The sequence below is a fragment of the Podarcis cretensis genome, assembly GCF_951804945.1.
Source record: "Podarcis cretensis genome assembly, chromosome: 14".
NCBI classification, from domain to species: Eukaryota; Metazoa; Chordata; class Lepidosauria; order Squamata; family Lacertidae; genus Podarcis; species Podarcis cretensis.
The window spans coordinates 5,542,562-5,569,969 of record NC_137183.1 but is presented as its reverse complement, the minus strand read 5'-3'; the positions used below and the strand labels follow the sequence as shown (position 1 = coordinate 5,569,969).

At 45.4% G+C, this 27,408-nt stretch overlaps 1 protein-coding gene across 2 annotated transcripts in view; it reads left to right on the top strand.

The window, feature by feature from the left end:
* DAPK2 (death associated protein kinase 2) overlaps nucleotides 1-27,408 on the top strand; it is a 64,702-nt gene that overhangs the window by 11,286 nt on the left and 26,008 nt on the right. For both annotated transcript variants that reach the window (XR_013833053.1, XM_079953374.1), the window contains exon 2: nucleotides 6,471-6,569. Coding sequence is in view for 1 of the 2 variants with exons in the window: in XM_079953374.1 (XP_079809500.1) it covers nucleotides 6,493-6,569 (77 nt within the window). In the remaining variant the exon portion in view is untranslated. The remainder of the gene's footprint in view (nucleotides 1-6,470; nucleotides 6,570-27,408) is intronic.

Here is a 27,408-nt window from a genome sequence, read left to right as displayed (position 1 = left end):
TCAACAAATGTAAGGGTTATTGTTGCTTTTGGAGTGACATTACTTTTCAACATCTGCTTAGGCTCAGCTTGTATAAAAAGTCCCTGGAATCTCCAATCCATATTAAAAGCAGTGGTGTTGAAAGGGGAAATGGGATGGCATTTTGATGCCAACAATGCGTAGACGCTTCAGAAAACATGTATGCCTGAGGGCTGATCCCTTCAATTTGGAAGCACCCTCAAAACAGATCATGCTGGACTTGATGGACCAATGGCCCTGCCTGGTATAAAGCAGCTTCCTTGTGTTCCTATATGAAGCAATATCTTTTGCTGGACTTAACTGGGGCTAGAAGTTTCACATGCTGATGCAGCAGGTAGAGTTCCTCACTTGCAATCAAGTACTTGCCTTGGCACCTCTTTGCTTACCTGGAGTGACCTCATAGTATGTGAAGCCTTAATTAATTTCATTGTGCCTTGACTTGCAGTAATCTCCTCAATGTTTGCATGATTACTAAAGGATTTATGTGACGGTGCTGAAGAGTTTACTGAAGAACGCGCAGATGGGCAGCTTTCCCAAACCTTCTTAGGAGATCCTATCAGCTCCATGTTGGGTGTTTTCTCTTCCTACCCAACCTGGCCACCCACATCTGAGGACATGGTTCCCAGCATCCCATAACTGATAATTTTTGGACCAGTTAGTGTGTTTCAGAGAGTGCTGTGGGTGTCAGTTAAAAAAATGGCTGCTGTGGGGGGCATTGCCAAAGCGTTCCTTGCTGGTGCACATATGGGGCACATTGCACTGTGGGGTGCACTGTCAGAGCAACCCCCGGCCACTCAAGCTAAATGGGGCTGCAGTGTGCCACTTGCCTGGCCAACAGTGGGGAGCTTGGCTGGGCAATGCTGCCCTGCTTTGAGGGGCACACTCACCCTGCAAGCCCAGTGCTTCTTTGCAAGACTCGCAAAAGCGGTGCAGGAATAACGACTGAACATAACATTTTTAGGCACCAGTGGGCAAAAGGGGAAGTGACTTAAATTTTACTCCCTGGGTCTTCTGCTTGCCTTCCAGTTTGATGAACACAACACAGTTGTGAAAGGCCCTAAAATTGCTGGGTGAAAGGCACCAGAAAGCCAGATGTGTTTTGGTAGATGCAGTAATTATGTTGCTGAAGGTGTGATGATTCTCTAGATTAAATCTTCTTTGAATGTATGTATACCTGGGACGTGGGTGGCGCTGTGGTCTAAACTACTGAGTCTCTTGGGCTTGCCAGTCAGAAGGTCGCCGGTTCGAATCCCCGCAATGGAGTGAGCTCCCGTTGCTTGGTCCCAGCTCCTGCCAACCTAACAGTTCAAAAGCAAAATAATGTCAAAGTGCAAGTAGATAAATAGGTATCGCTCCGGTGGGAAGGTAAATGGCGTCTTTGTGCGCTGCTCTGGTTTCAGTGTTCCATTGCGCCAGAAGTGGCTTAGTCATGCTGGCCACATGACCCTGAAAAACTATCTGTGGACAAATGTTGGCTCCCTGGGCCTGTAAAGCGAGATGAGCACCGCGACCCCAGAGTCGTCTGTGACTGGACTGAACTGTCAGGGGTCCTTTACCTTTTTTAAAATACCAGGTGTTTATGTTAATAAACACCCCCAAATCTTAGTAAAATACATTATTAATAAGAGAGAGAGAATAAGAAAGAGATGGCCACATCTAATGGGGAAAGTTTAGATTTAAATAATAATAATAATTGATAGTTTATTGTTGTTTGAAAAAGTATTTTTATTTTCAACAGATATATTCATTGCTTTACTGTATGCAACGCTGGATATTCTTGCAGAGGGGAGACTTAACAAGTATTAGAAATTAAATAAGCATTTATTGGGGATGCAATTCTCTCCCATTTAGCTTATGTGGTTACTTGCTAAAACAACATAAATCTACCATGGCACAAACTTTCCTGGACTTTAGCCCACTTTGACAAAATGGGGTCCACAAAAGCTTCTGCTGTAATCAGTGTGTTAGTTTTTCAGGTGCCACAGGACTCCTTGTTGTCCTAGCTGCCAGAATCTCACCCAGCTCTGACAAAACATTTTGAAAATTCTGAAAAAACATTTTCAGCTGCAGTCCTGTACATGGAAATAATCCCCACTGAATTCAGTGGAGCTTACTTCTGCGAAGCGATGTATAGGATTGTGCTTCCAAAGCTAACGTCTACATTTATGGGCAGATGTGACCTTCTGCATCTCAGACCATAATCCTTAAAATAGTTTTATAAAGTGGGTACAGCCTTCACAATGTTTGGGAATAAAACTCCCATAGACTCCCACATTGACTGACTGGGGCTAATGGGAGTTTAGTCCACTCCAAAGCATCTGGAGGGTGTTAGATTGGGTCAGACTGGGCTATGAAACCACTCCCATTTTGCAGATTGGGCAAGTGAGGCTGAGAAAATTAGGTCCTGGATTTATTCCCATTAGGTGGTATAAATCGGTCTTCAACTAGTGGGTCACAGCCTGATCCAAGGTGGGTTGCAACAGGAGCGCTACCACCATGCAAATATATGGTAAATGCTTAAGAAATGGGTCCCTCAATGCATGTTTGGGTTAAACATGGGTCCTGAAAAGGTTGAAGATATCTGGTATAAATAACCCTCTGCGACTGAAAGATTTTGTATTGTCAGTCCACTAAAACAAGAGACTGCGATCTACTCACAGACCTAAAAACTGGCAGTGTTGAGCTTTTTTTAGGGAGAAGGAAAGCCCTGTTTTTTAGGGGTGCAGGGCAATCTTGTTGAGCTTTTTTGGGGGGAGTCAGTGATCTACCACAGGCGTCCAGTGATCTACTGGTAGATCACGATCTACCTGTTGGACAAGCCTGCACTAAAATATATTGCTCGTTTCAATTTCTGTGTCTGATATTTTTTGAGATATAGATATAAGGGTCATAATTTCCTATTCCTATTGTAAATAATTCCCTTTAAGCAAGTTCATGTCTCCCATGAGAAATTTGATTCCAAAGGAGTCAAAAACAAAGCATCGTTGCACTTTCTTACAATGCAATCCTATGCAATGAATCCCATGCAATACTATATAGGCCTATTCAGAAATACATTCCATTGAATCCAGTTGGGCTCACTCCCAGGTAACTTGGCAAAGGGTTGCAGCCTTAGAAACTTACGTTGTCCAATCTGAACTGTTTTGGGGGTGTCAGGTGAATGAGAGCAGATCCCGGCTAAAATCTTCAATATTCTGTTGGGGAGGATTATGTGGAGAGAGAGAGCCATAAAGAATGTTTGCAGTTGCTTTTTTATAGCCAAGGGAAGCATAGCTATATCAAGGGTTAGATATTAGATTATAAAGTCCTTGGGAAAGGAAGTGGATTTGAACAGTGCCTGAGCTGATGGCGCTCTCTTCCTGGAACTGAGCCTCATCAGTTTTGAAAAATACTGCTGAATAGATTTACGTGTGGCCAAAAATGGGGAAATACATCACTGCATAAATTTGCATATGTTAATTTATATGTGTAGATGCGAATTTAGAAATATGGTATTTTTCGCTCTATAGGATGCACTTTTCCCCCTCCAAAAATTAAGGGGAAATGTGTGTGCATCCTATGGAGTGAATGCAGGCTCCTTGGCTTCAGCGATAGCAACGCAAAGCCTCTGAAGCGCAGAGGGAGTGCTCCCTCCGCACTCCGGAGGCTTCGCATTGCTTTCGCTGAAGCCTGGAGAGCGAGAGGCGTCAGTGCACACCGACCCCTCTCCCTCTCCAGGCTTCAGGGATAGCCGCCTGAAGCCTTTGGAGCACAGCGGGAACTTGCCCTGCTCTCCAAAGGCTTTGGGTTCCTTTTGCTGAAGCCAGGAGAGCAAGACTCTTCCAGCTTCAACAGAGAGGGAGAGCTGCACAGCGCCCCTTCAGCCAAGCGGGAGGAGAAATGGAAGGGGCTCCGTTTCTCCTGCCGCTTCGCTGAAGGGGCGCTGAGCAGAGAGGGGGAGAATTCCCCCCCCCGTTCTCCCCCTCCTATGGTCCGGTGCGTCCTATAGAGCGAAAAATACGGTAATTGCTATAATTTAAAATAGACATACAATCCATCTCACCCTCGTGGAGAAGACATTAGGCATTAGGGACCTACTTAGTCTGCTGTCCAAGGAGGGGCCACTTCAAGGCTTTCCCTGCCTTCCTTATGTAAAACCCTTTCAAACAGAGAACGGTTCATTGACAGCCTTTCAAATAGAGGACTGTCCTCTCCAAAGTCGGGCAAATGGCCACTTTATAGTTTATGGATTGGGAACCTAAGACTTCGTGTTTTGTGTGCTCCATATTCCCTGGCTACTTGTGCTTTTCTCGGAAAAACGAGACCCTTGTTTTAGTTAAGTTCCTAGTTCTTATGTGGTTGCATTGTACAATGCAGTGATCCAAAAGGTGCACAGAACCCAGCTATGTTCTACTCAGGCTGATTTGGTTAAAATTAATGGACCTAACTTAACCATGTTGATTAATAATTTCAGTTTCATTTATGACTAATGCTGGATACAATTCTTAGTTTATTTTTATTTAGACTTCTTCAATTCCTGGAATTTGTGGTGGGTCACAATATGAAAATGCATATCAAAATTTTAATCCAGACATGTGAAAACTCCCCCCCCCCAGTGAAAAGCCTTCCCCCAGTCACCAGAAGCCCAGCTGATTAGACAAGTCTTTGTAGTGACCCTAAGAGGAGGGAGCTCCACGGTGGTGCGGCAGCCCATCACAAACAACTCCCGCCTATGTGTATTCTTGCAACCCAAAATTGGCACAGAAGTGGAATAATCTGACTCAAAAAACCAAGACACATTATATAAATGCTAAGCATTGTTATGTGTGAGGTTTATGCAAATATGACAAACGGGAATCCTTTCATTCTCCTCCAAAAAGCCCCAGAGAAGTGAGTCAACAGAGCAATCGGCCAACTTCCCAGGAGGCTTATAAACCACTCTCTTGTTTTTAAAAAAACATATATTCCCTTCCAGGATGATGTGATACATTCTTTCAGAGGCGTTCTCTGCCCGGCCCCCAACTTTTAAAGATCCACACCTTTCCCTAATGCGGAAACCAAGTCCACAGGTGTCTTGGTGGCAGCAGCATCTGTTGCAGAACAATGCCTTGCAGAAGTGGAGGCACTTTCCTGCTGATCTATCCATCTAAACATGACGTGGTCCTGAGAGTATTTCTGCAAAAGGAACTGCAGCTGCAATATATTTATTTATTTCATAAGAATGATCTTGTTATGAGCTGGGGTGGGGAAGAGGGGTGAGGATGAATGCCTGGATCCAGCATGGATTCAGTTGCTGGAATAGCCAGCCCTGCCTGGTAATGGTCTGCTAAATATGAGTCCTTAAGGGAACAAAGGGAGTGGCTCTGTGCCAGAGGACAAATGGGTGGGCTTCCCTCTCTGGCCAGTTAGAAAGACAAAAGGTCAGAGTTCAGAGTGGAGTTATGTGAGCTGGAAGCCGGATGCAAAAGCTGCTGGCTGCAATGTCAGACAGAGAGCCAGATTTCTGCTGGAATCCAAAGCTGGGGCTGTGCGAGAAGCAGGACCGTTTTGGGGGCTTGATGCTGTGAGCCCCTCCATTGTAGGCTCAGGTTGTATATATGTGTAAACAAACCCTATATCATAATGACACTACAGTCTCTGTTGTGCCTCCTTCCAAAAGGAAACAGGAACCCCGGGTAAGTGCCTAGAACCCTTGCTCAGAGAGTGGGATGCAACCATATAAACCACTCAATTGTACACCCTCAAGGTACAAGAAAGACCCAGCCCAGCCTTTCCTCTAAACCCTGAGATCTTTAACTACTGAAATGAAACAACCTAGGAATGAACAGCTGATAGATCATGAACTCAGTCTAACTGAGCTACAATGGCGCTGTGGTCTAAACCACTGAGCCTAAGGCTTGCCGATCGGAAGGTTGGCAGTTTGAAACCCCGCAATGGTGTGAGCTCCCGTTGCTCGGTCCCTGCTCCTGCCAACCTAGCAGTTCGAAAGTACGCAGTGCAAGTAGATAAATAGGTACTGCTCCGGCGGGAAGGTAAACGGCGTTTCCGTGCGCTGCTCTGGTTCGCCAGAAGCGGCTTAGTCATGTTGGCCACATGACCCGGAAAAACTATCTGCGGACAAACTCCAGCTCCCTCAGCCAGTAAAGCGAGATGAGCGCCACAACCCCAGAGTCGTTCATGACTGGACTTAACTGTCAGGGGTTGTTTACCTTTTTTTTTTAACACAAGATCTAGAAAACTCTCTCTCTCTGTGTGTGTGTGTGTATGTAAAAGGCATTTTAATTAACTGGTATATAATACTGTGCTTTGATTCTGGTTATATGTTGCAACATCTTTTTGACTGGAAATATTTGGGGGGGCACTAAGAGCAATGTGGTGCATAATCATTCTTTTCTTAGAAATTGTGGTTAGCAGTCTTTGACCACAATACGTATACAGAGCTGTTCTCTGACTGTTTCTATTTCATTTCCCAGCTAAATTAACCAGCGTACATCAATGAGGAGTCCAGGCATGTCTGTGTTTAAACAACAGAAAGTAGAGGACATTTATGAAATTGGCGAAGAGCTAGGAAGGTAAGCCTGAATTTTTCCTGCTCCTCTGTGCAAATGTCACATGCGAGCTCCCTTAGCCATTGGCTGCACTGCTGAGATGTCATGGAATGTTCACAAATAGATGCAAACTGAAAGTTTGTGGCAGTTTCAGTAAAATACATTGCATAGATGTGTACCATTTATACTCCATTTCAATTTCTGGTTAAACACCAGTTGGTTTATGCATGAGGGCCAAAGAATACGTTACTTTAGTCACATGGAGGGGGGGGTGAGCGAGAGAGAGAACAAACTGGGTTGGGACCATGGTGTGAAGGGGAGGGGGCTTCAACCCTTTGCCCCCTGCTGCAGTCCTATTCTGCATCAGGGACCCACTGCCTGCTATCTGTATGGGGCCAGGTGTGTGGAAGCTCCCGTTCACTCCTGCTTACCTGTTTAAAAAGTCAGGATGGATAAACTGATTTTAGTCTGCCTAGCTTTTCTCTGAAGCCACAGTCAGACATATTCCATCAAGGTTTGTGGTGGCTTTATCTTCTGAAGTAGGCTTGAGCATGGCAGAATATGAATGCATAAAAAGTAGAGTAAATTAGTCATAATTTAAGAATCTTTGGGTCCCAACAAGCAAACTCTGTGGGACAAGAGGTATCGCTTGATATCTCACCTGTGGGAATGCACTCCACTGAATCAACTACATTTGAGGGGACTGGAATTCTGGCTCTTTGGTTTCCCATCTCTCATTCACAACCTGTGATATAACTTTGGCGTCAAGCAGTAGGGAATGCCTGTGTGAACTAGCCCCATGTTTCCTCCCCTGATGCGCAGGGACCCAGTCACAAAGGCCCACCTTGAGACGCGCTGTGAGGGTACAGGGCGTGACCGAGGCAAGCAGTCGCTTGTTTCATTCATACTTTCAGTTCTGTAAACAATATTGTTTTACATTGTTGTCAGGTCACAGCCTCTTCACTCTGCATCTGAAACTATTCAAGGTGCTGACAGGTGTGTCTGGTGATTAAGGAGACTTATGTCAAGATACCTTCAGAATATGCATCACTTGCACGGAACAAAACAGGTTTTTGGTAAAACAGTTGTCAGGGATTATAAAAACCCGCTGCATCTTGTTGTTCTACAGGCAGAACTAAACTGCTACCCCACTGATCTGCCGCCATTTGCAGGAAGGGAGGGGCTGCAGCTTTCCTTTTCAATGCTGCTTATTAAAGATTTACTTTAGGCCAGTTATGTGTTGGCTACTGTATAGATGTGACATGGCTCCTCCCTAGTAAGCTTGCATCAGGGATGCTGATACCTCACTTTGGGGCGGGGCGGGGGGGCTGATGTGGCCTTCAGTTATTTTCCCCTGTCTCCCCCAAGACACCGCTGCAAGAAGATTCCTTAAAAAAAAAAATTGACACTGCTCTGGTGTGGGTGGAGATGTTTATAGCTCTATGCCAGTGGTTTTAAACCAGTGTGCCGTGGAACCCTGGGGTGCCTTGAATGATGGTCGGGGTGCCACAGTCAACACTGGCCTCTGTCCCTCTTTCCTTTCCTCTCTCCTCTGATGCCTCTCGCGTCTCTGCCTCGCAAAGGCTTGTGCGACTGTTTCTTGCAGCAACCCTGGCTACAAGATCCCCGGCGAATGATACCAGGGGGTGCTGGTTGCCAGGAGCTGAGGTGGGCTTGGAGTGAGCAAGTGAGCGGGTGAGGGAGGCAAGCAAGTCAGTCCACCAGCCCTTGCTGTTGGGAATGGACAGACAAGTGGGAGGCCAGGCAGGCAAGCGGGTGCTGCACTGGCTTTTCTTGTGCTTGCTGTATGCAAGGCCTGCCTGGGAGTTGAGTGCATGGTGCCAAAGGGGAGCCCTTCTGCCATGCAGACCCAGCAGTGCCCGCTGCTCTCACTGCTGCCTCCCAAGGTGAATAAGGTGCTGCCTTCACATTCACCTTGGGCCAGTCACCGTCGGGCCACTAAGGATGGGGGCATCCTTTGCCAGGCCCCTGTGGGGCATTGTGAGAAGGCACTTCTCTTGCGGGGGGGGGGGCAGCAGCAGTGGCTGCTGGGATAACTCCCAAGGAGAGGGGATGGGAGAGATGACTGAGGAAACACTCCACAAGGGAGGGTGTTCAAAAATGGGTGACATAACTGGGCTCCTGAGCCCCACAGGAGTGCTGCAGAAAAAATGTAGTTGGTCAAGCGAACCGTGGACTCCAAAAGGTTGAAATCCTGTGGTTTGTGCAACCAAGAGAACAGATGTGGATGTGACCCTGTGGCCACTGGGTTTAACTAGGGCTGACGGATGGCCAAGATGCCAGGTCATAGAAGCAGCTTCTCTGTCATTGATTCTGTATTACTACTACTGCTACCACTACTACTACTACTACTACTACTGCTACTGCTACTGCTACTGCTACTACTACTACTGCTACTGCTACTACTACTACTACTACTACTGCTACTACTACTACTGCTACTGCTACTGCTGCTACTACTACTGCTACTGCTGCTACTACTACTGCTACTGCTACTGCTACTGCTACTGCTACTGCTACTACTACTACTACTGCTGCTACTACTACTGCTACTGCTACTACTACTGCTACTGCTACTGCTACTGCTACTGCTACTGCTACTGCTACTGCTACTGCTACTACTCTGGGCAAGTGAGCCCTGAGATCTTGGGCAGGGGGCAGGAGTTGTTCTGATGCTTCTCTGCCTGTGGCAGCTTCATGTTCCAGGCCAGCCTTAGATCAGATCCTGGTCCCTCTAAGCTTCATCCTCTCAGCCATGTATTCTGCACAGGACATCACTGCTGAAGCTGTGGCAGGAAGTGCCCTTTCAACTTGTAATCTTGCTAAGATGTCTGTCAGCATCTGATTCAGCGAAGTGAACCAGCCTACCAAAAATGAAATGGCTTAATTGTTTGCTTTTTTGCTTCTGAGTTTTCTGCTAAAAGCACCCAAGGTGGTGGTTGTCAATTAAACTGTTGTAGAATCTGCTCATTTAAGCACAATAAACTTAATTAAATAAAAATATGCACTCCCCGACAAAGCAGAGGGCTAGCCAGGAGAGATGATTGCCTTAATTTGATTTGGAAGGTGCATGAGCCATATTTAGTTTCTTTCCAATAATAGGATTTTTTACAACAAGTTTTCTAAAAACGTCTAAAGCAAGAAACAACAATAAAGATTTGATTCTCGTTCCATTTCAGCAGCAGCCTTTGTCAACCTGGTGCCCTTCACATGTTTCAGACTTGAGTCCTGCGGGGTTAGATGGATTCTCTTGGCCCTGATCCAGCTAATTCGGGGCTTTTCTGATGTCCTATAAAGCAGCAGAAAGAGGAATCAAAGCATCCTCTTTTGCCACTCAGCCCGTAAATAAAAAAATATTCCAGCGGCATGGCTTCTTGAGGCCCAATGTTTATGGAATAATTGCTTTTGCCATTGCACTAATATTTTGGAAATATTGACAACTTCTCTGAGTAGCTGATAGCTGATTTTTACAGTGTCTGGAACGAAAAGTCAGGAGGGCTGTGAATAGCGGCAGCAGCAGCAGCAGCAGCATTGAAATGACTGGTGCGTGTGCCTGGGAGCTTGACATGATTTGTCAGCTCTGGACAGGACTAATGCCTTGGGATCTAAAATCATCCTCCAGCCCCGTCATCAAGTCCCGTCTACCTAGAAGTCCTTATTTGGCAGCGATGCCAGTGGCAGACACCCAGAGGTTCTGTAATACTTTTGGGGGGTTAAGCTTCTGCTGACGAGTTGTTTGCGGTAAAAGGGAGGGTGTGTCAGTTGCTGTCATAAGCATTGTGTCCTATGTTTGACAAATTGATGTTCCCTCATCTCTGAAAAGCAGAAATCCTATTACAGGATAAAACTTGCTCCATGGCCAGTTCAGACATTTTGGCGCCTGAGTTGGTAAATTGTAATGGGATACCCCCCCCCTCTCTCTCACACACACACGCACACACACACGCACAGAGATTTACTTGTATAATTAATTTGTAGCCCATCTTTCTTCTACGATGGAGCTCAGGATGGTGATGATGATAATAACCCCACCCATCTGTCTGGGTTTCCCCAACCACTCTGGGCAGCTTCCAGTAGAATATAAAAACATAATAAAACATGGGAGTTCCCGTCTAGATATTGACTGTCCCAAAACCTACTTAGTGTCAGTAGAGAGTTAATGGACTGTGTGCCTTGCATGGGGGACTCTGGGCTTGCACAGGCCTTGGGAGCAGAGGGGGACAGTGAGTGAGACAGGAGCTTCAGCCAAAGTACCTGGCTAGCTGCCTGTGAGGCTGTTTGAGAGAAAGGGAAGCACCTGTATGGGTCGGGACCTGGTAGATAATACATACATTGCATATTTAAATATGTAATACATAACTAAATTGCTGCATAGTGCTGTTATCAGTTGTTGTTGTTTAGTCGTTTAGTCGTGTCCGACTCTTCGTGACCCCATGGACCAGAGAACGCCAGGCACTCCTGTCCTCCACTGCCCCCCGCAGCTTGGTCAGACTCATGCTGGTAACCTCGAAAACACTATCCAACCATCTCGTCCTCTGTCGCCCCGTTCTCCTTGTGCCCTCCATCTTTCCCAACATCAGGGTCTTCTCCAGGGAGTCTTCTCTTCTCATGAGTTGGCCAAAGTACTGGAGCCTCAGCTTCACAATCTGTCCTTCCAGTGAGCATTCAGGGCTGATTTCCTTCAGAATGGAGAGGTTTGATCTTCTTGCAGTCCATGGGACTCTCAAGAGTCTCCTCCAGCACCATAATTCAAAACTGTTATCAGTTAGAAGTGATTAATAATATGTAATTAGAGAAGGAGCTGTTGTTGTTTTACTCTACATATTTTCCAAGTTAATACACAAAACATAATTACTTTACAACAAGATTAATGCATCATGCAGGGCACTTATTATCTGTGTTTAAGTTTTCTCACGCCTGTTCAGCCAGGAGTTCCTATTAAGTAATAAGTTGTTCTCCGCAGTACATGATCTTTATATCTCTCAACTAGGTGTTCACCTGTAACTAAAACGAGATCCCTATTTTCAGCCTAATAAGCCACACCATGCGTAGATGGGGATATCATCCCAACTGCAGTACATCTGCAGTAAAGCAAAACCTTTGTGTGTGGAAATCATATTCTAATTCAGTGCTTCTGATTGCTGCATTTGCTGGATCTTGGATGGTGCAGAGCTGACTTGGAAAACATGGGAATCTCCGGAAGATGTTGGATTCCAGTTCCCATCAGCCAGCCTGGGCAATGCTTGGAGATGATTAGATCTGTAGTCCATCCACATTTGGAAGACACCAGGTTCCTTCTTCTCCTGCTCCCACACAGTAACTGATGCTGAATTCACTGGAATCCCTTTTGCGTGGCTTCACTCTTTGGATGGGAATATAAATCAACTTGGTGATCTTCAGTGCTGTTGAAGGGGAGCGAATGAAACTTTGACCAACGATGTGTAATACACGCATAAGTGAGATTGTTGGGTAAATATTGACCTGGCAAACCAAAAGTGGAGATAAGTGTGACATATTGCTGAAGGGAGGAACTGACTGAGGGAAGATAAGGCGTGAGGCCACGTTGGAACACAGTCTCCCTGTGGGGATCAGGGAATGTGAAAGCAGCAAGAGAAAGTTACTGTGAAATGTACAATCACAGCTTGACTTTATGGGTCCTTTGCTTGGATGAAGAATCCATTCAAATGATTGCCAACAAACACAAAGCTTTACAGCAGTGGGGTGGGGAACACTTTTCAGCCCAAGGGCTGCACTCCCTCATGGGCCCTTACAGGGACCGCAGGCCAATGGTGGGCGGGGCCAAAAGTAAAAGTGGGTGGAGCATCAGTTGTGTGACTCCTCACCTTTGCACAGTAGGCTACATTCCAGCCATGCAAAAGTTCAAACACTTACACTCCAGGCATGCAGGATGATAATAATTTATTTGTACCCCGCCCATCTGACTGGGTTGCCCCAGCCGCTCTTGGTGGCTTCCAGAATATATAAAGACATAGTAAAACATTAAACCTTAAGAAGCTTCCCTATACAGGGCTGCCTTCAGATGTCCCCTTCAGCAGACATTGTCACGGTTCAATGACACATTTGCAGTCATGCAAGTGCAGTTTAGGAGGCTGTGGAGCAGGACCAGCGAGGGCGTGATTCTGAAGGGAATCCTGAGGGCCTGATAAGCTTGATGAGCTGCATTTTGCCTCCCCCCTCCCTTGCAGAACAGCATGAGCGAAAAATGACAATATCCCTGCTCTTGACAATAAAAAAAAAAGTGGGCCTGGGATGGATGTGAGTCAATGCGATTCCACACAAGCTGATTTGGCATTTCTGGCTGTCCTGTGCTCATATGCTCTTCCACCATCCCATTTGTGTGCACTGCTTTTATGAGCTCCTTCCACTTCCATGGAAACCTAATCTGCCATTTCACCCAAGCCAACAAAGTATGGTTTGTGCCAGACCTTCAAACTAGGGTTTTGAAACAGCTGACATTCCACAGGATAAGACTTCAAGTCCCTCCTCTCAATAGCTAGTCAGTCAGCCACAGTCAAGAAAAATCTGTGTCATATTGAGGAAGCATCTGTAGCTGAGGCTGAGCAGATTGGCAGGGGTGATATTCATGGGAGAGGCAAGGGCAAAAGGATACTGGCCCAAAGGTTTCGTTGAATCAGCAGTTATTGCAGAGAACAAATCTGTAGAAGTGCTTTTTGGAAATGGTCATGTCTCTGGGTAGAAGGGTTCTCTGATAGAGGACAGTGTGCGCAGAGCCTTATCCATCGTGTTGCTAGGGCAAGCTGAATGTTTTGCAGTTCTACATTTGTATCTTAAAAAATAATAACAATAGGAATCCACACTGTTGCCTGGACCTTTCAGCAAAAAATTGTCCTTCCACATCCATCAGCTCTCCTGGGAGCTGTTTTCCTGCCCCACAGGTGCTGGGTGGAGCTGTTTTTGTCACAGAAGCGTTTTTGTTGAAAGGAAAGGCAGCCTTTGAGACACAGAATGGGCAGCGCTGTTCCAGGTCACTTACAAGTGTGCAGTGCCTCCAGGCAGTAGCATCATCACAACAAAGGAAAGCAATTGTTGCATGTCCCTATGCAAATGGTTGATCTTTTGGTCATTTATTTTAGCTCCCTGTCTGCTCAGAAGCCACATCAGGAGAGGAGGAAAAAGACAGTTCCTCCAAGCAGCCTTCTGAGCCTTGATGGCTTAAAAGAATGGTGTCACAAGTGAGCAAACTGAAAAGATTGCTTTCAGTAGGCCTGAATGGAAGGCCCTCTCCTCAGTGTCATGATTTACCAGAAGCACTAGCTTTTCCTCCCACCTCCGTGGTGGGTCTATGATTCTCTGAATGACTGCTGCTTTTAGAAATAGTTCAGCGCGCCTGCGATATCTTGGGCCAAAGGCTCTGGGGGACTGAACTGTTTGATAAAATAGTCAGGGCTGTCATGAATGACGTGAGTGCAATCCCACTTATAGCATTTGGCGCTGAGCAAAAATGTATCTGTTTGCCCAGGCCCTTTCCAGGTCATAAGATTTTATTCTGTTGGATGATCCATAGCCCGCCCTGCCATTCTAACAGTTCTCAAGGCTCCTTCTTATCCTAGTTGCCTTCATTAGCCGTTTGGGCCAGAGGGCACATTCGGAAACCTTAAGAAATGGTCATAGGTGGTACAAAATACCAATTTCACTGGAGAAAAAACTAGTGGTGCTCAGAACCTCCAGTTTCCCCCAAACAGAGAAAACACTTCTACACACTCCCAAATGAATAAAACAGACACAATCAGACAAGCCCCCCACTACCACCAAAAAACAAAAAGGGGGGAAAGCAAGTAAAAAAACCTGAACATTTCGTTTGGATTGGTTTTGAATGGAAGGCCTTGGTGGTCACCAGGGTCAGGGTGTCTGAGGCCCCTTTGGTGCCTCTTTGCTGTATGATGACTTTTGATTGTTTGAACTTCTTTTTATAATAGCTAGTCTTTTATAATGGTGTACTGAACCCCACCCTGGAATCTATTAATTAAGGGCGGGGCAGAAGCCTCCAAAATAATTGAAATTAATGTAAATATTCTGCTTGAATGGATACAGAAGATGCAGCAAAGCCTCTGAGTGCCCTTGGGACTGGAGGGGTGGGAGTGGGGTGGGGGCACAACTCCTTCTCTGCCCCTCAAGCTGCAATAGATCCGCCTTTCTGAAGCTTCTTGTTTGCACCTCAAGGGAACCCCCCTCTTGGCACCAGCCACCCCTTCAAATTCTGCCACCCGCTTCCAAGCGGCACCCACTTTCCAGTTTTCTCCAGCACTTAAATGTCACTTCTGCACACACACACACACACACACACACACACACACACACACACAGCTGCACCCCCCCCCCTTGTATCTGTGTGGCGTCAAAGGCAGCTGCTTGTCATTCCAAGCATAATTGCTCTGGCTCCCTTTCTATCTTTAGGAAAGCTATGCAGTGAAACAGGAACTACCATGGGACAAGAGGAAATTAACTCTGGCTTTGCTGAGGAAAACCCCAAACAACAACAAAAACCAGTGGCCACCGGGGAGGGAGGTGTCACCTAGTCTATGTCTCTAAAAGGCAGCTGTTTGCAGGCTGCACTTTCCACGCACTCACTTTCTCAGTCAGAGGGCACAAATCTGTTGTTGCTGGAAGCCGGTGCTTGAACACAGCAGGTGGGAGGGTGTGTGCAGATGACATGGCAGGCCACTTTAGGAGTGTGTGTGTGCATTACAGCTGCTATCATGGACTGGCTGGGTGCAGAGGAGCGATGGGAGGCACCAGCTGGGGAACCCCCAAGGGAAGAAGGCCCAGAGCCCAGGGAGGGGTGGTGGGATGACGAGTGATCAGAGGGAGAAGAGGGAGCAGACTGGGAAGAGGAAGTGTCATAAGCTGGAGAGGTAACATGGTTTAGTGATCAGGTAGAGGCTGTGCCAGAGGGCAGTCCAGAATCAGAGGCAGAAGTGGAGGCTTAGAGGGGGAGGGGGTCAAGAGGCAGAGATGAAGCAGGCTGCTGAAGAAGCCAGAGGGGGTCTCTCCTTCCTGCTGAGACCAGCTCCTCATCCCCCTAGTCTTCTAGAACCCTAAAAGGTATGAAGAGGGAGGAGCAAAGAGAGATAAGACAATAGAGTCTCCAATTGCTTGGGAAGGACCCAAAGGATGTGTAGACTTGGGCAACTGCATCATAGCAGCAAGTTCTATCAGGACGGGTTGCTGTGCTCATGAAGCCTGGCCTCCTGAGTCGAACTCATTTCCTTGAATAAAGAGTTAACCTCAGTGATGCTGTGTGATTTATTGCTGACCTGCTCCTGACAGCTGCAGTCACAGGCTCATGTCCTCCAATAGCCCTCATTGACCAGGGAATGCTCAGGAAGTCAGGAAGGCCCCACTCTGTTCCTTTTAGGAATACAGTGGTGCCTCGCAAGACGAAATTAATTCGTTCTGCGAGTTTTTTCGTCTTGCGATTTTTTCGTCTTGCGAAGCACGGATTTTGGAAAAGCTTCAAAAATCACCAAAGTCTTCAAAAGCCTCAAAAAAGGCTACCACACCGCATGCTATGAGTTGCTCCTCGAAGTCAAGTCGCAACTGCACCCCCTGAATGCACGGTTTTAAGAAAAAGGAAACAAACTTGCAAGACAAAGGAAACAAACTTGCAAGACATTTTCGTCTTGCAAAGCAAGCCCATAGGGAAATTCGTCTTGCGAAGCAACTCAAAAAACGAAAAACTCTTTTGTCTTGCGAGTTTTTCATCTTACGAGGCATTCGTCTTGCGAGGTGCCACTGTACCTTAGGCTGGGCTGGTTTTCCTTACACTAGAGCTTTCCAAACTTCTAATGTTGGTGACACAATCTTTAGACATGCATCATTTTGTGACACAGTTATACTAGCAAACCAGAGGTTAAGCTAACTCCTTTCCAGACCCAGGAGGAGGGTCAGGAACATTTGTGCGACCTACACACTGCAGCCGACACACTAATGTGTCACACACACACAGTTTGGAAAGTTCTGCCTTACATGGTGCTCCACAGCTTCATCTTTGAGTATTAGTTTATTACTACCAGCTTAGTCGTTTAGTGGCACATTCTCCTTCAGAAGCCAGAGCAAGGCAGGCTGTGACACTGTAGCTGAACGCCTAAATAGCTTGGGCTGCCAACTTTTCAAGTGACTTCTGCAGCTGTGCTCTGCAGCTCCCTCTGTGTATGCACGCTCGTGTTTACATGATGCTGAACATTTATTTTTATTCTGCTTGTACTAAGAGCAGGATACAGAAAATTCATGCTATCATACAATAGAACCATTAAGCAAAAGTACCACTAAAAGTCAATTTCGTTGATCTCCGTACTCTGCTGTTAAAGGCATAGCTGCAAGGGCTGGTTAAAAAGTTGGCAACCTCGTGCAGGAGGCTGAGATGAGCATTTTTCCAGTTTGTAATAGTAGAAAGACTGGGAATAAAGGTGTGACCTGTTTTGAGTGATTTTTTCCTGCATCTGTTTGCTAATAGTCTGGAGTTCTTCCCTCCATATTCGTAAAAGTGTTGTTTAGAGCAATGTTTCCCAACCTTGGGCCTCCAGCTGTTTTTGAACTACAATTCCCATCATCCCTGACCACTGGTCTTGCTAGCTAGGGATGATGGGAGTTGTAGTCCAAAAACAGCTGGCGGCCCAAGGTTGGGAAACACTGGTTTAGAGTATAGGATATTAATCATTGTTTTATTGATTTCTAGATAGTCAATTTCCCTTCTTTTTTGTTCATGAGTGTAGGGAGTTTTTTGGCTCCTGTTTGTTTATAGTGTATAGAGGGTCATAATTTATTGTTCTAATTTACCAATTTTTGAGGAGGTTTGTTTTTTAAGGGATGCTGTCTCCTTGATGCAGGCTCCTCTGGTGACTGCTTTCATTGTGTCCCAGAGGAGGGGGGTTGTTATGTTGCCCACATCATTGTCCTTAAAGTAGTTTTGGAGAGTTTTCAAGAGACACTTTCTAGCTAGTTGGTTGTGATTAGGATGGGGCTGAAGGACCATGATGGGGTAGTTTCTGTTTCCTCTCCTATTTTGAGGGTAACTTCTACTGGGGCATGGTCTGTGATTTTAATGTTACTAATGTTTGCTGTTTCTACCAGGGGGATCAGGCCTTGTGTGAGCAGAATACTGTCCAGTCTGGATATTGTGCTGTGGCATCTAAACTGTAATGTGTGGCTGGTATCTCCTGGGTTCTTTTCTTCCCAGATACCGTAAAGGCCTCCATTTCTTAGCATTTTCAGTAGTTTGTAAGAGTCTCTAGTTGTCCCTCTGAGGAAGGTTGCCCAGGGGGTTGTAGGATACATGTCTTTTAGGGAGGTGCCTCTCATATTTAGGTTGAGGTCACTTCCTAGGATTGCTTTCCCTTTGGAGAAGGAAAGGAGATTGTTTAGTGTCTTCTTGTTTGCAGCATAAATGGAGCCAATTGTCAATTTAGTTTGCCATCTAGTATCCCTTTGGTGAAAAAGAATCTGCCTCTTTTGTCTTTTTGCACCATTGTGGCTTTATAATGTAGGTCTCTACTGAGTACTATGGCTACTCCGTGTGCCTTTCCTGAGCCAGGTACCACCCATTGTTGACTGAAGTGGGGTTCGCTCAGGAGTTTGCTTCCTTTGGGTGGGTTGTGTATTTCCTGTAGGAAGGCAATGTGTGTTTTCATGGTGTTTATGTACGAGGTGATGTGTTTTCTTTTGATAGGGCTTCCTAAGCCCCTCACATTTAGTGTAATTGCTTTTAAGCTCGCCATCTTACTTATCTACCTTATAGGATGATTCCCTGCCAACCCGTCTGGGTTGCCCTGTGTCTCTCACCTTGTATTGTCTATTGAACCCAGTGTGTTGTGCTGACTTATAATGTGGTGGGTGGAGAAGGGGGGTTAGAGTTAGAGATGGGCTGAGGATTTGGGTGTAGGTTATAGAGGGTAGTTGTATAGGTCTTTGTTTGGAGTAGCTTGGACCATTTGGCTCCCAGCCGGTTGGTCCTGTGTCTCAGCTGGCATGGAGGGCCTTTTTTGAGAACAGGCCATCCCCCCTTTCACTTGCGATAGGGGTCAGTCAGTGAGACCGTGTCAAGTGCCTTTGTGGCACAAGATTTATAAACAATGTTGTCAGTATCATTAATAGCATTATTGGTTTGTTGAGGTATAAGGTAGGGATGTGAGTATTGGCATGCTCAGACACCACCATTATGTTAGTTATTTGTCAGATTTTAGCCTGTTTGCTAGTTGTTGTATTGGGGTGGGGGCTGTTGTTTTAGTTCATGGGTTGGCAATCTAAGGCCCGGGGGCCGGATCCAGCCTAATCGCCTTCTAAATCCAGCCCGCGGACGGTCTGGAAATCAGCGTGTTTTTACATGAGTTTCTCAGGGAAATTGCGGAAGCGGATGTTGCAGCGTCTGCTGCAGTCTTCTAGGCCTGCTGGTTTAATTCTCACTTCCATGCTTTCTCTTTCTTGGCGGTTGTCCGTTTCAGCTAATTTGTTTTTCAGACATGTATTTTCCTCTCAGAGTTGCTCTATTTGTTTTAGTTGCATCTGGTTTTCTTTTCCTAGAGTGGAGATGGTGACAGTGAGGGTTTCCACTTTGGAGGTCAGGTCGCTGATTATTGTCTTCAGGGGAGTCACTGTTTTCTTCAAAAGTTCTGCTATTCTCAGTTCAATTTCCCTCAGGTCCCTTTTTGATGTTGGGCAGTTGTCATCATGGAGGATGTTGCGATCTCTTTGTCGTTTGCCATCTCCTTGGTTGGTGCCATTTCAATTGTCTTGGTGGCCTAGTCTGTGTATTTTTGAAGTGGGGGGATGTTGTGGTTCGGTGTTTTGGTGTGGTGGTTCTTGGATGTTGTGGCATTATAGAGTTGTACAGGCATTGTTGATTGATGGCTTTCTTCAGAGCGTCGGGGTTAGGCAGCCATTTTTGCTGTATCTGGGCTGTGACTTAAGGACTTCTCTTGGGTCAACGTAGTTGTATCAGCTTTGTGGTATTAGCCCCTTCTCATGCTAAGTAGCATTTGTTGGGTTTGGCTGCTAATATCCCACCATGTTCACATGCTCAACATTTCTGCTTCCTAAAGTCCAGATGAGGAGGGGAGCCGAAGCCACTTCTGAAAGCCACTCCCTTCCTCCCACCCTTGATGGTGGATCAGTTGCTTCTGCCTCCAGCTCATGATGTGTTTTTCTACAGACTTTTTGCCTCAGTTAGATGGAGAAAGTGCACCCTGTCCAGGAAGCCAGGATATGGAGGTGGGCATATTGCTTTCAGAGTAAGCATTACAGAGCCTGCTCTCTCTTCTTCCCCAAACCTTTCCATGCTGCTCCAGTGCTGGATCTGTATATATTGGACGCTTCACCCTCCGTTTCTACTTCCTCAGCCACCTTGAGTGTCCCAACAGCCTGCTTGCTTCTGTTTGGTCTTGTCCCAGTTAGAGTTCAGCCAGTAGCCTAGTTTGACTGTGCTCTGTCTCCAGGACTAGGAGGGAAAGCAGTGAAGATGAACAGGGCAGTTTTCTAGTGTGTGAATGAGTAACCAGAATATTTATTTGTTTGCCCCTTGGGCATTTTGCTGAGATTACCAGCGAAAGATCACCAGCAAGAAATAAAGATTACATTGCAGATGGTGAGTGTCTGGTAGTTGCCTTTTTAGATCACTAAATAGAGGTTGGTGAGCCCCCCCTCCCCAGCTTGTTGTGGAGCAGCTGAACATGCCCTTTGTCCATTTATCTGCAAGCGAAGAGGGAGGAGGGCCCACAAGAGGAGTGTAAGAAAATTCCCAAAGTTCCTGCCCTGTGCATCATATTTTATCAGCTTCCAAGCTGAGAATAATTTGACAAGTTCTTTAAGGATTGACCTGCAAATGCACACACTCCCTCCTTCCCTCTCGTCTCTTCCCTTTGAGCAGCTGCTTCTGAAAGTCATTAAACCAGGATGCTGTTTGGTGTCAGGGGAATCTTCCAGGCAGCTCCAGTCCTTCCTTTGTCCTGCTATGATTTGGGGGCTTGAGCAAAGGTGAAGACCAAAGCAGGACCACGTACAACAGGGATGATGCTGTCATCTTCTTAGGCAATATTTGTTGATCCTGCACATGCCAAAGAAATAAGCATGTTCTCTGAGAGAAGCCCAACAAATCAGCTGAGTTGGGTATGTGGGTGTCTCAAACTTTCTCCCCCAGGATAGAGCTGAACTTACTGTGGGTGCAGAAATGCAAGGATGGACTTTCAGATATTGTTGGACTTCAACTCCCATCATTCCTGACCAGAGACTGCCTGTTAGCTGGGGCTGATGGTAGTTGGAGTCCAACAATTACATTTGAACAGGACCTTTCACAGGAATAATTCAAAAAGCAATCATGTACAAGGTAAATATTCCACAGGAAAAGGACTGAATGCCTTCCTTTACTTCTAGAAGTCTGTTAAACTATAAAATAGCTTAGTTTTCACCCTCACACATCCATACATTACTCATTTATGGTTTATTGTTAACGTTTGTTTCTTTTTATGATTCATATAGTCCAATAAATTCCAAGATGAAAAACTAGAAAAGTTGTACATGCATACACACATATATAGATACATATAAAAATGGACAGAAATAAAAAGTGATAATAATAAAAAGTGATAAAAAGATAAAAAGTTATCTACACTGATGCAAAATGTCAAATTAATGCTGATTTACACTCATATGCAAAAGGAAATGCAAATAATTAATTAAACACATAAAAAATGATAGCAGAGACTTAGGCCCCATCAGGACTATACATTTAAAGTAGTATCATCCACTTTGAACAGTTATGGCTTCTCCCAAATAATTGTGGTTTGCTAAGGGTGCTGAGAGTTGTTAAGGAGACCTCTGTTTGCTTTGCAGAGCTACAGTTCTCAAAATGGTTTAACAACCAGTCTCTCTTCCCCAGGAACTCTCAGAATTGTATGTCCTAACTGCTCTTAGCACCCTTAACAAACTACAGGAATTTCCCAGGAATCTTTTTAGGAAGCCACAAGTGTTTAAGGTGGTATGATACTAGGTAAAAGGTAAAGGTACCCATGCCCATACGGGCCAGTCTTGACAGACTCTGGGGTTGTGCGCCCATCTCACTTAAGAGGCCAGGGGCCAGCGCTGTCCGGAGACACTTCCGGGTCACGTGGCCAGCGTGACATCGCTGCTCTGGCGAGCCAGAGCCGCACACGGAAACGCCGTTTACCTTCCCGCTGGTAAGCGGTCCCTATTTATCTACTTGCACCCGGAGGTGCTTTCGAACTGCTAGGTTGGCAGGCGCTGGGACCGAGCAGCGGGAGCGCACCCCGCCGCAGGGATTCGAACCGCCGACCTTTCGATCGGCAAGCCCTAGGCGCTGAGGCTTTAACCCACAGCGCCACCTGCACATTAAATCCATAGTGCCGCTGCGGCCTTGACATTTTACAAGACTCCTCGCAGTGTGTATGGATGAATGTTTTTCTGAGTCCTGTTACACTTGGAGGCAGGATTGTGCAGCTGCACTAGCTGGACTGAGAAGTTATGGTCTGCCCCAGAAGAGCCTCGTGAGGGATCATAGCTGAGTGGGCTTCCCACACTGGAGTCCAACATTTCAGCTGCTGCACAAACAAATGTGGGGATCAAATTCCTGTCTCATCCTTAAAGGGAACAAAATTGCTGCAAGTTCCAAAGTCCTATGGAAGCACCTTATCAAACACAGAAATTCTTGGAATCGTCTGTTGCAATTGTAATATTACCATACTAATACCTCTCAAGTATTCTGGCTTCATCCATAGACTGAGGAATAGGCTAAGCCAGGTGTGTTGGTTTCAGGTGGAGCTGCTCTGCCACATTCTCCAGCCAGCTGGGAGATGTGGGTGATACTTCGAAGCAGTGCCCCTAGTTGACAATTTGGCATCAAATGACGATTTCAGATTCACACCAAACATCAAGCCTACCTCAATCTTAAAAACAAATCTTAGATTTTGTTTCCCACAACCCTTTGCCATGCTGGGAAGCTAAAGAAACACTTTGTTGTCTCCAAGAAGAGCATAGCACTGAAAACCCAACTCCACCCAGATACACTTAGGTCCACTGCCACCTAGTGCCTAAACCATATAATGACATTATCCACACAATCTGAATTGATGTAAGGAAACTTCATGTGTTCCTAAAGCTGGAGAATGGAGGTACCCAGGGAAGACCCTCAGTGGAAGATCTTGGCAATTGTAATGGATCATACAATTCTTTAAATACCCGGATCCCAAGATGTATAGGCAGATCCCTCGCCTGGTCCATAATCCCCCCAGCTTTCGATGAAATGGTCTGGAATGACACTCCAGATTATAACCCATCTTTGTGTGTAGATCAGGCTAGCAATCACAGAACTAAAATTAGTGGTTGAGGGTCCGTACTGCAATCCTAAGGCATTCCAGGCCATGTGAAGGTCAAGTGTGAGCCTTATCTCTGGATTTCTGGGCTTTTATGAACGTGTGAGAGACTTTAGACCTGACTTTGGCTGTGGTCTCTCTGTTAATTATATAATACTCTTAGTATTACATTGGGAAATATGGCATTTAATTGCAGGATATGCCACATAATGTATACCCTCTGCATACATATACTGTATACTTGTAGTGTGTTTAATGACAGAGGGAAAGTTTATAGCTCAGAGGTTCTGCTGTGTAAACAAAACCCTGTAATTTTAATCAGTCTGGTATTCTGAATGGGATTCTGTTGAGAGGTGCCCTAGGGAGGATTTTCTGCATCCTGAATGGTACAGCCCCTGCTGGCACTAGGTGACAGGAGGAGGACAAAAAAACCACTCCCTGAACTTGGAGAAAGCTCTCCTCAGGCTGCTTCATCTTCTTGATGAGCAGATTTTCTACCTGCAGATCTGAATATGTGGATTATTCCAAACAACATGTAGAATGTCTGCCTGTGAGTCGAGTTACGGATGCAAAAGGAGGAAACCCTTCATATTTTGCTGCATCCATTCACCTGAAACTGTCGCAGAATTGCTTCTGTGGTGCAACCTCACAGGATTGTTGTGAGAATTTTTTTTAAAAGGAAAAAAGGTAGGACGAAGAACCACACTTACCACTGTGAGTTGACGGGAGCAAAGATGGGATATAAATGCATAATAAATAAATAACAATCAATCAATTAAGCACAGTTATATCTTTCTTCAAATTCTTTCTCCAAGCTGGCCTCTTCCCTGTAGTGGAGTGGTAAATTATTGTCGTGACAGCCCCACCCCCACCTTGGTACTTACACCCACAGTGTCCCAAAATGCAAAGCTGTGTTGACCCATCCCCTAACTTTCTCTAGGTCAAATATCTTCCACCTTTTTTTCAGAGCCAGGACCTGCTTTTGACCCAAACATGCGTTTTAATGTATTTTTAATCTTTGTTGGAAGCCGCCCAGAGTGCCTGGGGAAACCCAGCCAGATTGGCGGGGTACAAATTAATAATAATAATAATAATAATAATAATAATAATAATAATAATAATTAGGGGACCCATTTCGTAATCTTGATAGTAATGCTCTTGTTGTGACCCACCTTGCACCAGGCCACAACCTACTTGTGGGTCCCCACACCCCACCACCACCAGTTGATTTTTTTTTCATATAAATTTTTATTAATTTTCCAACACAATTATACAATTTTATCCAAATTTTAACAAATTAATTCTTTTTGGACTTCCTTCAGCTTCTCTGGCAATCACCCATATTTATTCTTCAGTACGCATTCCCTTCGTTGTATTGCCATTTGTCTTTTTTTTTTTAATAATATTTATTATGGTTTCCAATTAGTACAAAAAAAATAAACATACACAAAAAAAGAAATAATAAAAATACAAAAATACAAAAACAAAAAAGAACAGTTAAAACAAATGTAGTTTCCATTACTCATTTCCATTAACTTATTTCCCAGACCTCTTCTCACCTCCCCCTTTTGTATTCCAGTTCAAGTTCTTAATTCAGCAAATCCTTATTATAACTTGTTGTAACTTATTGTAACTTATTACTCAACCTCTACATTACAGCTGGTAACCACTTAATTTTTATCCAACATCACACTAATGTCCATTAATTTTATATTGTCTCTGCAGATAGTCTTTGAATTTCTTCCAGTCTTCCTCCACCGTCTCTTTCCCCTGGTCTCGGATTCTGCCGGTCATTTCTGCCAGTCCCATATAGTCTATCACCTTCATCTGCCATTTTTCAGATATTCTACAAACTTTCCCCAGTGTTCGATGAAGGCCAGTGCGCTGGATCATAAACAGTAGTAAAGCAGTAGTAAAACGTGGAAGCCTCCTTATTGCAGCTCACTGACTGCCCTGCTGCTGCTCCTCCGGCACACAGTGCCATGACTCTTTCACAGAGCTGCCCTGTCCTGCATTCTCCCTCCATGGTACCCGCTACACCTTTCACAAAGCCTTTGGCTTCAAACCCGTGCCCCCAACATCAAATGAAACAAAATCTAAGGACACATATCTCCGCTGCATCTATGCCCCATTGCAGTTTTCTTCCCCACTGTGAACATTTAGATTGTACGATCATCTGGGCCCCTCTGTTTTGCTTATGTTGAATGCAACATTCAATGTGTTTTGTGCTGTATAAATGCAAAATAATAATCGGCCTTCCCCAAGCTGGGTCTGATGGGAGGTGTAGTCCAAAACATTTGGAGGGCACCAGTTTTGGGAAAGTCTGCTGTAAAGCATCATGTGAATCAAGCCTCTTTTCCTCGCCTGTCTTGGGTTCATTGCCTGGAAATCGTGAGAAGGCCATCTCTCTCTCTCCCCTCCAACACCTGCTCTGCATTCAAATCATACCTTGTGTTGAGTGTACAAGAGGAAGACAGGAAGCGGCAAAGTGATCTCATCCATACTGTACTTTATGTGGAATTCTCTGCTTCCTTCCTCTGCTGACTAATTACGGTACTTCATACCTGGATCTGAGGGGGGGGGGGCGCTTCCATCACACTAAAATACTAGAGGATGCAGCACTTGTTTCCTTTTTCTGAGCTACGGAGGAAATACTAAAATTGGTGGTTGAAGAATAACCTTGAAATGCAACAGCTGCGGTCAGGTCAGGCCTGTTGACATTTAAGAATAGTCTCAAGTTGTAAAAGTTTGTAGCGTCCTAAAACATTTACAGTATATAAAGGCATTTGACTGGGAGGTGGGATAATCCCTCCTGTAACTTTTAAGGTTTTTTAAAAATTGCGTTTGTAGACTTCATAACTCTGCAATCAGTTTTTTAAAAAATTGTATTAGGAGGTCTCCCCCTCCGGCCATATCAGGATTTCATAAAGATTTTTCTATATAGTGTAATAAATAACACAAACATAATAGCAAAAACTAGCCAGAATTGCATAGCAAATCTGGACAGTTTACAAGTTAATACTTTAAAAGCCTTGGAGATTTTTTATTTTTGTTTTTTAAATAAGTTTGCCTAGAGCCAAAAGGGTACATTAACCCAAGGCTAACTTCATGGAGCCCTGAAACTCTGAGCTAAGAAAACCCTTTTTATGCTCAGATTTCTTTTTTTAGACAAACCAAATAAGCATTATTCGAAAGCAGACTCAAAGCTTTAAATCTTTTCCTGGTGCTTTGTGGGTGCTCTGTCTGCCTCCAAGCTCAGAGGCAGTGATGCTTGAATACAAATAGCTGGAAAACACAGGAGGCGAGAGGGCTCTTGTTTTCAGCTCCAGCTTCCGGGTTTCCCACTGGGACATCTGGTTGACTGCTGTGAGAACAGGATGCTGGACCAGTTGGGCCATTGCCTGATCCAGCAAGGCTCTTCTTACATTCTTATGTCTAGCTATCTCCTGCTTGGACTACTACAATGCGCTCTACGTGGGGCTACCTTTGAAGATGACCCAGAAACTACAACTAATCCAGAATGCAGCAGCTAGACTGGTGACTGGGAGCAGCCACCGAGACCACATAATGCCGGTCTTGAAAGACCTACATTGGCTCCCAGTATGCTTCCGAGCACAATTCAAAGTGTTGGTGCTGACCTTTAAAGCCCTAAACGGCCTCTGTCCAGTATATCTGAAGGAGCGTCTCCACCCCCACCGTTCTGCCCGGACACTGAGGTCCAGAGCCAAGGGCCTTCTAGTGGTGCCCTCACTGTGAGAAGCCAAGTTACAGGGAACCAGGCAGTGGGCCTTCTTGGTAGTGGCACCTGCCCTGTGGAACTCCCTCCCACCAGATGTCAAAGAGAAAAGCAACTACCAGACTTTTAGAAGACATCTGAAGGCAGCCCTGTTTAGAGAAGCTTTCAATGTTTAACAGACTACAGTGGTGCCTCGCAAGACGAAATTAATCCGTTCCGCGATTCTCTTCGTCTAGCGGTTTTTTCGTCTTGCGAAGCAAGCCCATTGACGGCTTAGCGGATTAGCGCTATTAGGGGTCTAGCGGCTTTTAGCGATCAGCTGAGAGGCGGCTTATCAGCGGAACAGCTGATAAGCGGCTTAGCGTCTTAGAAAAGGGGGGGGGAGCGAAAAAAACCCGCGGGAAGTCGCAAGATTTTTTCGTCTTGCGAAGCAACCCCATAGAGAAATTCGTTTAGCGAAGCACCTCCAAAACGGAAAACCCTTTCGTCTAGCGGGTTTTCTGTCTTGCGAGGCGTTCGTCTTGCGGGGCACCACTGTACTGTATTTTAATACTTTGTTGGAAGCCGCCCAGAGTGGGTTGGGTATAAATAATATATTATTATTATTATTATTATTATTATTATTATTATTATTATTAGGGTTCTGTTGACATTTTAATGCATATTAGCTTGGCATCCAACGATCTTCATTGTGTCTGTAGCCAGAAGTGGGGCTACTCCAGGAATTTGAACCCGTCTCCTGCACCCA